Source organism: Engystomops pustulosus, chromosome 2 (assembly GCF_040894005.1).
Source record: "Engystomops pustulosus chromosome 2, aEngPut4.maternal, whole genome shotgun sequence".
Taxonomy (NCBI): Eukaryota; Metazoa; Chordata; class Amphibia; order Anura; family Leptodactylidae; genus Engystomops; species Engystomops pustulosus.
In genome coordinates, this window is record NC_092412.1 from 15,181,068 (window position 1) to 15,193,204 (window position 12,137).

Sequence of the window (12,137 nt, forward strand, 5' to 3'; positions counted from 1 at the left end):
CTGTGGGCTACAGTCTCCTGGGACTGTACAGTCTCACACCATGCAGTCTCCTGGGACTGTGCAGTCTCACACCACAAGGTCTCCTTGTACTATACTTTTTGCAGTCTCACACCATGCAGTCTCCTGGTGCTGTACTTCCTGCAGTCTCACACCTTGTAGTATCCTGGTGCTGTACGTTCTGCAGTCTCACACCACGTAGTCTCCTGGTACTGTACTTTCTGCAGTCTCCTGGTACCATACTTGCTGCAGTCTCACACCACGTAGTCTCCTGGTACTGTACTTTCTGCAGTCTCACACCACGAAGTCTCCTGGGACTGTACTTTCTGCAGTCTCACACCACAAGGTCTCCTGGTACTGTACTTTCTGCAGTCTCATGGTACTATATTTGCTGCAGTCTCACACAACACAGTCCCCTTGCTGCCGTCTCACACCCTGCAGTCTAGGCACTATACTCTGTCCCTTTACTTACTGAACTCAACCTTGCCTACCCAACCAGCCTAGTCGTGCACAGGTAGTACCATTCACCTGCAGTTCCTTCTCTTCACCACTAGGGCAGAAAGGTCGTGTATCTAGTGCCCTCTAGTGGAGAAGAGACTCTATAATTAAACTCATTGCTGAATAAATGATTATTATCACTGAAGCGCAACGACTTATCCCAGGATAAACCTGATGTAATTACACCAAACCCTCACAGCAAGAGGCTCAAGCTGCAGTCCCATGTAACGCCACAGATAACACAGTGATATCTCTCTGAGTACAGATCATGTAGTAGATGTGTCCTGCAGTCCTATGTAACACCACAGATAACACAGTGATATCTCTGAGTACAGATCATGTAGTAGATGTGTCCTGCAGTCCTATGTAACACCACAGATAACACAGTGATATCTCTGAGTACAGATCATGTAGTAGATGTGTCCTGCAGTCCTATGTAACACCACAGATAACACAGTGATATCTCTGAGTACAGATCATGTAGTAGATGTGCCCTGCAGTCCTATGTAACACCACAGATAACACAGTGATATCTCTGAGTACAGATCATGTAGTAGATGTGTCCTGCAGTCCTATGTAACACCACAGATAACACAGTGATATCTCTGAGTACAGATCATGTAGTAGATGTGTCCTGCAGTCCTATGTAACACCACAGATAACACAGTGATATCTCTGAGTACAGATCATGTAGTAGATGTGTCCTGCAGTCCTATGTAACACCACAGATAACACAGTGATATCTCTGAGTACAGATCATGTAGTAGATGTGACCTGCAGTCCTATGTAACACCACAGATAACACAGTGATATCTCTGAGTACAGATCATGTAGTAGATGTGTCCTGCAGTCCTATGTAACACCACAGATAACACAGTGATATCTCTCTGAGTACAGATCATGTAGTAGATGTGTCCTGCAGTCCTATGTAACACCACATATAACACAGTGATATCTCTCTGAGTACAGATCATGTAGTAGATGTGTCCTGCAGTCCTATGTAACATCACAGATAACACAGTGATATCTCTGAGTACAGATCATGTAGTAGATGTGTCCTGCAGTCCTATGTAACACCACAGATAACACAGTGATATCTCTGAGTACAGATCATGTAGTAGATGTGTCCTGCAGTCCTATGTAACACCACAGATAACACAGTGATATCTCTGAGTACAGATCATGTAGTAGATGTGTCCTGCAGTCCTATGTAACACCACAGATAACACAGTGATATCTCTGAGTACAGATCATGTAGTAGATGTGTCCTGCAGTCCTATGTAACACCACAGATAACACAGTGATATCTCTCTGAGTACAGATCATGTAGTAGATGTGTCCTGCAGTCCTATGTAACACCACAGATAACACAGTGATATCTCTATGAGTACAGATCATGTAGTAGATAGCCCCCCGGTGTATAGTGTGAGGTGTAGCCCCCCCCAGTGTATAGTGTGAGGTGTAGCCCCCCCCAGTGTATATGGTGAGGTGTAGCCCCCGGTGTATATGGTGAGGTGTAGCCCCCCGGTGTATAGTGTGAGGTGTAGCCCCCCCGGTGTATAGTGTGAGGTGTAGCTCCCCCGGTGTATAGTGTGAGGTGTAGCCCCCGGTGTATAGTGTGAGGTGTAGCCCCCCGGGTGTATAGTGTGAGGTGCAGACCCCGGTGTATAGTGTGAGGTGTAGCCCCCTGGTGTATAGTGTGAGGTGTAGCCCCCGGTGTATAGTGTGAGGTGTAGCCCCCTGGTGTATAGTGTGAGGTGTAGCCCCCTGGTGTATAGTGTGAGGTGTAGCCCCCGGTGTATAGTGTGAGGTGTAGCCCCCCCCGGTGTATAGTGTGAGGTGTAGCCCCCCAGTGTATAGAGTGAGGTGTGTAGCCCCCCGGTGTATAGTGTGAGGTGTAGCCCCCCCCCCCGGTGTATAGTGTGAGGTGTAGCCCCCCGGTGTATAGTGTGAGGTGTAGCCCCCCGGTGTATAATGTGAGGTGTAGCCTCCCGGTGTATAGTGTGAGGTGTAGCCCCCCGGTGTATAGTGTGAGGTGTAGCCCCCCGGTGTATAGTGTGAGGTGTAGACCCCCCCCGGTGTATAGTGTGAGGTGTAGCCCCCCCCCCCCGGTGTATAGTGTGAGGTGTAGCCCCCCCCGGTGTATAGTGTGAGGTGTAGCCCCCCCCGGTGTATAGTGTGAGGTGTAGCCCCCCCCCGGTGTATAGTGTGAGGTGTAGCCCCCCTGTTGTATAGTGTGAGGTGTAGCCCCCCGGTGTATAGTGTGAGGTGTAGCCCCCCGGGTGTATAGTGTGAGGTGCAGACCCCGGTGTATAGTGTGAGGTGTAGCCCCCTGGTGTATAGTGTGAGGTGTAGCCCCCTGGTGTATAGTGTGAGGTGTAGCCCCCCGGTGTATAGTGTGAGGTGCAGACCCCTGGTGTATAGTGTGAGGTGTAGCCCCCCAGTGTATAGTGTGAGGTGTAGCCCCCCAGTGTATAGTGTGAGGTGTGTAGCCCCCCGGTGTATAGTGTGAGGTGTAGCCCCCCGGTGTATAGTGTGAGGTGTAGCCCCCCAGTGTATAGTGTGAGGTGTGTAGCCCCCCGGTGTATAGTGTGAGGTGTAGCCCCCCCCAGTGTATAGTGTGAGGTGTGTAGCCCCCCAGTGTATAGTGTGAGGTGTAGCCTCCCGGTGTATAGTGTGAGGTGTAGCCCCCCCGGTGTATAGTGTGAGGTGTAGCCCCCGGTGTATAGTGTGAGGTGTAGCCCCCCCGGTGTATAGTGTGAGGTGTAGCCCCCGGTGTATAGTGTGAGGTGTAGCCCCCCGGCGTATAGTGTGAGGTGCAGACCCCCGGGTGTATAGTGTGCGGTGTAGCCCCCCGGTGTATAGTGTGCGGTGTAGCCCCCTGGTGTATAGTGTGAGGTGTAGCCCCCCGGATGTATAGTGTGAGGTGTAGCCCCCCGGATGTATAGTGTGAGGTGTAGCCCCCCGGTGTATAGTGTGAGGTGTAGCTCCCCCCGGTGTATAGTGTGAGGTGTAGCCCCCCGGTGTATAGTGTGAGGTGTAGCCCCCCAGTGTATAGTGTGAGGTGTAGCCCCCCGGTGTATAGTGTGAGGTGTAGCTCCCCCCGGTGTATAGTGTGAGGTGTAGCCCCCGGTGTATAGTGTGAGGTGTAGCCCCCCGGTGTATAGTGTGAGGTGCAGACCCCCGGTGTATAGTGTGAGGTGTAGCCCCCCGGTGTATAGTGTGAGGTGTAGCCCCCCCGGTGTATAGTGTGAGGTGTAGCCCCCTGGTGTATAGTGTGAGGTGTAGCCCCCTGGTGTATAGTGTGAGGTGTAGCCCCCTGGTGTATAGTGTGAGGTGTAGCCCCCCGGTGTATAGTGTGAGGTGCAGACCCCCGGTGTATAGTGTGAGGTGTAGCCCCCCGGTGTATAGTGTGAGGTGCAGACCCCCGGTGTATAGTGTGAGGTGTAGCTCCCCCCGGTGTATAGTGTGAGGTGTAGCTCCCCCCGGTGTATAGTGTGAGGTGTAGCCCCCGGTGTATAGTGTGAGGTGTAGCCCCCGGTGTATAGTGTGAGGTGTAGCCCCCCGGTGTATAGTGTGAGGTGTAGCCCCCCGGTGTATAGTGTGAGGTGTAGCCCCCCGGTGTATAGTGTGAGGTGTAGCCCCCCGGTGTATAGTGTGAGGTGCAGACCCCGGTGTATAGTGTGAGGTGTAGCCCCCCGGAGTATAGTGTGAGGTGTAGCCCCCGGAGTATAGTGTGAGGTGTAGCCCCCGGGTGTATAGTGTGAGGTGTAGCCCCCCGGTGTATAGTGTGAGGTGTAGCCCCCCCCCCGGTGTATAGTGTGAGGTGTAGCCCCCCCCCCCGGTGTATAGTGTGAGGTGTAGCTCCCCCCGGTGTATAGTGTGAGGTGTAGCCCCCCCCCCCCCGGTGTATAGTGTGAGGTGTAGCCCCCCGGTGTATAGTGTGAGGTGTAGCCCCCCGGTGTATAATGTGAGGTGTAGCCCCCCGGTGTATAATGTGAGGTGTAGCCCCCCGGTGTATAATGTGAGGTGTAGCCTCCCGGTGTATAGTGTGAGGTGTAGCCCCCCGGTGTATAATGTGAGGTGTAGCCCCCCCGGTGTATAGTGTGAGGTGTAGCCCCCCGGTGTATAGTGTGAGGTGTAGCCCCCCCGGGTGTATAGTGTGAGGTGTAGCCCCCCGGATGTATAGTGTGAGGTGCAGACCCCCGTGCACATCGCGGACCCCCGGCTGCCTCCTCCTGCTGCTGCTGCGCGCGGTGCCGGCGCTAGGACCCGGTGTGGCGGGCGGGGGGCAGGCTCTGGTGTAGTCGCTCCCCCCGCAGTCGCCGCTGCTCCGGTACCGCAGTGATGTGGATCCTGCGCTCCGCTTGCCCGGTCTCTGTGGGGAGCAGGTGCGTGTGGTGGAGGGGCCGGGGTGGGGGAGAGGGTGGCACCGGGGAGGGGCGGCTGCTGTACACAGGACGTGCCCATCATCCATGGAGTGATCGCTGTGTGCATGGCACCGGGGCCGGGCAGCATGGTCCTCACCCTGCAGCACATTCTCACTGCCCTTCTCCATCTCTTTAGACGGGGGCAGCAGGCTTTCCTGAAGGCAGAAGACCCCCCGGCTCCAGGAGGAGGAGGATGCCCAGAAGACCTACAGGTAAGGGGGCACCTGCCGGCACCGGGCGGGGGAGGGGGGACGGAGGGGGCACTTACTTTTTGTCACATCCTCACAAGAAGCTTTGCTGGAGGATTCCTGCCATTTGGGAAGAGTCCTGTTGAGATTTGATGAAAGTGCCAATAGCTGTTGGCTGGTAGGATTTGGGCAGAAGGTGCCAGCTGCTGGGAGATGCATTTAAAGGAGAAGTCCATGGGATTCCTCTGCCCGCTCCCTCCTCTTTGTACCCGGGTCAGAGTTGTTAAAAGTGATGAAGTTGGGCATCAGGTGCCACATAAAGTGCCAGGATTCCTGCACATCCACCTGGCATCCAAGTGCCAGCACGGGAGGATGGGGGTTGTAGTCCTGGGCAGTGTTATTGTAAATTGTTCCAGCAGCCTGGTGATATCAGGGCATGACTCTTGGCATCGGCTCTCAGAGGAGGGTGGGGGTTGTAGTATTATGTGTTATTATTGCTCTTTTCCAAATTTCATTGAATATTGAAGTCTGATCAAACTTGGGCAACAGTTGGCAGGATCTGGGCATGACAGTTGGCACCTGGTCCCAGTGGAGGATGGGAGTAGTAGTACAATGTTTTATTATAATACATATTGCGGTTGGCATGATGTGAGCACGGGAGTGACAGGTTCTTGTTTTTGTTTGCCCCTTGTGGGGTCCTTCTGCCCCCTGATATGATCGATGGTTTGGTAAAGGTGGCAATAGCCATCGCCTGGCAGAATGTGGGCATCGGGTGGCAGCGGCTCGGAGAGATGGCGCTCATGTCTCTGGTGGAGAGGAATAACATTAGACTCTCATCATTGTGATACATTGTTACGCTTACACATAGAGACTACAACTCCCAGCATGTCCTGGGCACCGCTCCCCCAGCTGATAATGTTTTTTTAATTTTTAGCATGTGGCGTCCGATTGTTTATTGGACTAAAATACAAGAAAACTCCTGGAAATATTTTATCCGATGTGACAGGAGGCGATGAGGAGGGAAATCTCAGCACGTAACATATATATATACAGTAGATACTATAAGATACTGGAGGATACACATCACCTGCTACAAGTATAACATATATATACATCATATTACATGATATTGTATCAAATATATACATCATATTATAATGTCATTCACGTCGAGAGAGATACATCACATATATCCATATATAAAGTGTATCTATATGTATACACTATAAGATACTAAAGGACACACGTATAATACCTATATATCATGTTAATGAGATGCATCACATAATATACATATGCAAATGTATACAATATAATATACTAAAGGATATACTTCAAATGCTACATGTATAATACATATATATACATATCATCTCATGTTCTAATGTAATACACTGCACATAATACATACTATAGGTATAATATATAATGTGCTATGACATATTGCAGGATATACATCATATACTATAACATACTAGTATAGATGATGGAGACCCCGGCACCTTCAGGTTTCCGTAATTTCTCTTTAGTTTTTCGAGTCAAAAAGACCAAAATTATCTCATCCATGAGTTTATAATATAATTCACTGCCAATTATATATAACATACTGCAGGAATATATACACATATTTTACTAGTATACAGCACAGGCAGCATATGTATATTCTGTTATATGCAGCGAACCCCCCCCCCCCAGAAGACCACCCCTTTGAGAAGACCCCCTCCTTAAAAGTCCATTTTTATTGACCAATTCCCCCCATTATATCCTATGGAAGAACCCCCCATGAGCAGCCCGCCCCTTTTAAGGGCCATTTTACTTTGCACAATTGGGTGGTCTCCTCAAAGAAGTTTCAAGAACATGCACATATCAGACTATAACATAATACACTGCAGGTATATAGAAACATACATAGTATATTACAATATTAGATGCTTCCTACCTATAGTCATAAATATAAAAAAATCAATACTTTGATTTATATACTTATATACTTTATATATTTGTACTTTGATTTGAGATATATATGTACACACACATTGTACAGTACACTTATTATAATACACAGCAAAACTATACGCACATCTCATCCTATATATAATGCTGCATTTATATATTCATATACCACAGTATATAGTATTAGTAAGGAGCAACAGCCCAGAAATATAAGTACAGATCATGCAATAGACATCACATGCAGTCCTATGTAACACAGTGATATCTCTGAGTACAGATCATGTAGTAGATGTGTCCTGCAGTCCTATGTAACACCACAGATAACACAGTGATATCTCTGAGTACAGATCATGTAGTAGATGTGACCTGCAGTCCTATGTAACACCACAGATAATACAGTGATATCTCTCTGAGTACAGATCATGTAGTAGATGTGACCTGCAGTCCTATGTAACATCACAGATAACACAGTGATATCTCTGAGTACAGATCATGTAGTAGATGTGTCCTGCAGTCCTATGTAACACCACAGATTACACAGTGATATCTCGGAGTACAGATCATGTAGTAGATGTGTCCTGCAGTCCTATGTAACACCACAGATAACACAGTGATATCTCTGAGTACAGATCATGTAGTAGATGTGACCTGCAGTCCTATGTAACACCACAGATAACACAGTGATATCTCGGAGTACAGATCATGTAGTAGATGTGTCCTGCAGTCCTATGTAACACCACAGATAACACAGTGATATCTCGGAGTACAGATCATGTAGTAGATGTGTCCTGCAGTCCTATGTAACACCACAGATAACACAGTGATATCTCTCTGAGTACAGATCATGTAGTAGATGTGTCCTGCAGTCCTATGTAACACCACAGATAACACAGTGATATCTCGGAGTACAGATCATGTAGTAGATGTGTCCTGCAGTCCTATGTAACACCACAGATAACACAGTGATATCTCTCTGAGTACAGATCATGTAGTAGATGTGTCCTGCAGTCCTATGTAACACCACAGATAACACAGTGATATCTCTGAGTACAGATCATGTAGTAGATGTGTCCTGCAGTCCTATGTAACACCACAGATAACACAGTGATATCTCTCTGAGTACAGATCATGTAGTAGAGGTGTCCTGCAGTCCTATGTAACACCACAGATAACACAGTGATATCTCTGAGTACAGATCATGTAGTAGATGTGTCCTGCAGTCCTATGTAACACCACAGATAACACAGTGATATATCTCTGAGTACAGATCATGTAGTAGATGTGACCTGCAGTCCTATGTAACACCACAGATAACACAGTGATATCTCTGAGTACAGATCATGTAGTAGATGTGTCCTGCAGTCCTATGTAACACCACAGATAACACAGTGATATCTCTCTGAGTACAGATCATTTAGTAGATGTGACCTGCAGTCCTATGTAACACCACAGATAACACAGTGATATCTCTCTGAGTACAGATCATGTAGTAGATGTGTCCTGCAGTCCTATGTAACACCACAGATAACACAGTGACATCTCTCTGAGTACAGGTCATGTAGTAGATGTGTCCTGCAGTCCTATGTAACACCACAGATAACACAGTGATATCTCTGAGTACAGATCATGTAGTAGATGTAACCTGCAGTCCTATGTAACACCACAGATAACACAGTGATATCTCTCTGAGTACAGATCATGTAGTAGATGTGTCCTGCAGTCCTATGTAACACCACAGATAACACAGTGATATCTCTGAGTACAGATCATGTAGTAGATGTGTCCTGCAGTCCTATGTAACACCACAGATAACACAGTGATATCTCTCTGAGTACAGATCATGTAGTAGATGTGTCCTGCAGTCCTATGTAACACCACAGATAACACAGTGATATCTCTGAGTACAGATCATGTAGTAGATGTGACCTGCAGTCCTATGTAACACCACAGATAACACAGTGATATCTCTGAGTACAGATCATGTAGTAGATGTGTCCTGCAGTCCTATGTAACACCACAGATAACACAGTGATATCTCTCTGAGTACAGATCATGTAGTAGATGTGTCCTGCAGTCCTATGTAACACCACAGATAACACAGTGATATCTCTCTGAGTACATAGCATGTAGTAGATGTGACCTGCAGTCCTATGTAACACCACAGATAACACAGTGATATCTCTCTGAGTACAGATCATGTAGTAGATGTGACCTGCAGTCCTATGTAACACCACAGATAACACAGTGATATCTCTGAGTACAGATCATGTAGTAGATGTGTCCTGCAGTCCTATGTAACACCACAGATAACACAGTGATATCTCTCTGAGTACAGATCATGTAGTAGATGTGACCTGCAGTCCTATGTAACACCACAGATAACACAGTGATATCTCTGAGTACAGATCATGTAGTAGATGTGTCCTGCAGTCCTATGTAACACCACAGATAACACAGTGATATCTCTCTGAGTACAGATCATGTAGTAGATGTGTCCTGCAGTCCTATGTAACACCACAGATAACACAGTGATATCTCTGAGTACAGATCATGTAGTAGATGTGTCCTGCAGTCCTATGTAACACCACAGATAACACAGTGATATCTCTGAGTACAGATCATGTAGTAGATGTGTCCTGCAGTCCTATGTAACACCACAGATAACACAGTGATATCTCTCTGAGTACAGATCATGTAGTAGATGTGTCCTGCAGTCCTATGTAACACCACAGATAACACAGTGATATCTCTCTGAGTACAGATCATGTAGTAGATGTGTCCTGCAGTCCTATGTAACACCACAGATAACACAGTGATATCTCTGAGTACAGATCATGTAGTAGATGTGTCCTGCAGTCCTATGTAACATCACAGATAACACAGTGATATCTCTCTGAGTACAGACCATGTAGTAGATGTGTCCTGCAGTCCTATGTAACACCACAGATAACACAGTGATATCTCTCTGAGTACAGATCATGTAGTAGATGTGTCCTGCAGTCCTATGTAACACCACAGATAACACAGTGATATCTCTGAGTACAGATCATGTAGTAGATGTGACCTGCAGTCCTATGTAACACCACAGATAATACAGTGATATCTCTCTGAGTACAGATCATGTAGTAGATGTGACCTGCAGTCCTATGTAACATCACAGATAACACAGTGATATCTCTGAGTACAGATCATGTAGTAGATGTGTCCTGCAGTCCTATGTAACACCACAGATTACACAGTGATATCTCGGAGTACAGATCATGTAGTAGATGTGTCCTGCAGTCCTATGTAACACCACAGATAACACAGTGATATCTCTGAGTACAGATCATGTAGTAGATGTGACCTGCAGTCCTATGTAACACCACAGATAACACAGTGATATCTCGGAGTACAGATCATGTAGTAGATGTGTCCTGCAGTCCTATGTAACACCACAGATAACACAGTGATATCTCGGAGTACAGATCATGTAGTAGATGTGTCCTGCAGTCCTATGTAACACCACAGATAACACAGTGATATCTCTCTGAGTACAGATCATGTAGTAGATGTGTCCTGCAGTCCTATGTAACACCACAGATAACACAGTGATATCTCGGAGTACAGATCATGTAGTAGATGTGTCCTGCAGTCCTATGTAACACCACAGATAACACAGTGATATCTCTCTGAGTACAGATCATGTAGTAGATGTGTCCTGCAGTCCTATGTAACACCACAGATAACACAGTGATATCTCTCTGAGTACAGATCATGTAGTAGATGTGACCTGCAGTCCTATGTAACACCACAGATAACACAGTGATATCTCTGAGTACAGATCATGTAGTAGATGTGTCCTGCAGTCCTATGTAACACCACAGATAACACAGTGATATCTCGGAGTACAGATCATGTAGTAGATGTGACCTGCAGTCCTATGTAACACCACAGATAACACAGTGATATCTCTCTGAGTACAGATCATGTAGTAGATGTGTCCTGCAGTCCTATGTAACACCACAGATAACACAGTGATATCTCTGAGTACAGATCATGTAGTAGATGTGTCCTGCAGTCCTATGTAACACCACAGATAACACAGTGATATCTCTGAGTACAGATCATGTAGTAGATGTGACCTGCAGTCCTATGTAACACCACAGATAACACAGTGATATCTCTCTGAGTACAGATCATGTAGTAGATGTGTCCTGCAGTCCTATGTAACACCACAGATAACACAGTGATATCTCTGAGTACAGATCATGTAGTAGATGTGTCCTGCAGTCCTATGTAACACCACAGATAACACAGTGATATCTCTGAGTACAGATCATGTAGTAGATGTGTCCTGCAGTCCTATGTAACACTACAGATAACACAGTGATATCTCGGAGTACAGATCATGTAGTAGATGTGTCCTGCAGTCCTATGTAACACCACAGATAACACAGTGATATCTCTGAGTACAGATCATGTAGTAGATGTGACCTGCAGTCCTATGTAACACCACAGATAACACAGTGATATCTCTGAGTACAGATCATGTAGTAGATGTGTCCTGCAGTCCTATGTAACACCACAGATAACACAGTGATATCTCTCTGAGTACAGATCATGTAGTATATGTGACCTGCAGTCCTATGTAACACCACAGATAACACAGTGATATCTCGGAGTACAGATCATGTAGTAGATGTATCAGATGTCATTACACTACTTCAGGAATAAATACAGTGTAACATAATATCAGATGAATGGGGTAGAGCACTTGTGGTTACTATTTGGAGCCTGGGGCCCCTGAAGACTTCTTTGGGGCCCCTGGAGTAGATGTTGTTTTTCTGCTCCCCGGAGAGTGACATTTCCATGCAGCTCTTGGCAGCCGTCCTGTGGGCAGTGTGACAATGACAGTCGCTCAGCGCTCATTCACAGTCCTGGATTTGTAATCCTCCGCAACTTCCATAATAAACACTGGGAATGAGGATTAACTCTTCATCATCTGGATCTCTGGTGACTGCTGTATATAAGCTATGGTGCCCCCTAATACTGAAGACACAGTCTAGAAATACAATACCCCTGAATTATC

General features: G+C 46.8%; 1 protein-coding gene across 3 annotated transcripts in view; it reads left to right on the forward strand.

The window, feature by feature from the left end:
- PDE2A (phosphodiesterase 2A) overlaps positions 1–12,137 on the forward strand; it is a 456,573-nt gene that overhangs the window by 150,112 nt on the left and 294,324 nt on the right. For 2 of the 3 annotated variants that reach the window (XM_072133790.1, XM_072133792.1), the window contains exon 2: positions 5,062–5,137. In XM_072133790.1, coding sequence (XP_071989891.1) covers positions 5,062–5,137 — 76 coding nt within the window. Of the gene's footprint in view, positions 1–4,744; positions 4,887–5,061; positions 5,138–12,137 lie in introns of those variants that run through there. The other variant, XM_072133791.1, reaches the window with a different exon arrangement.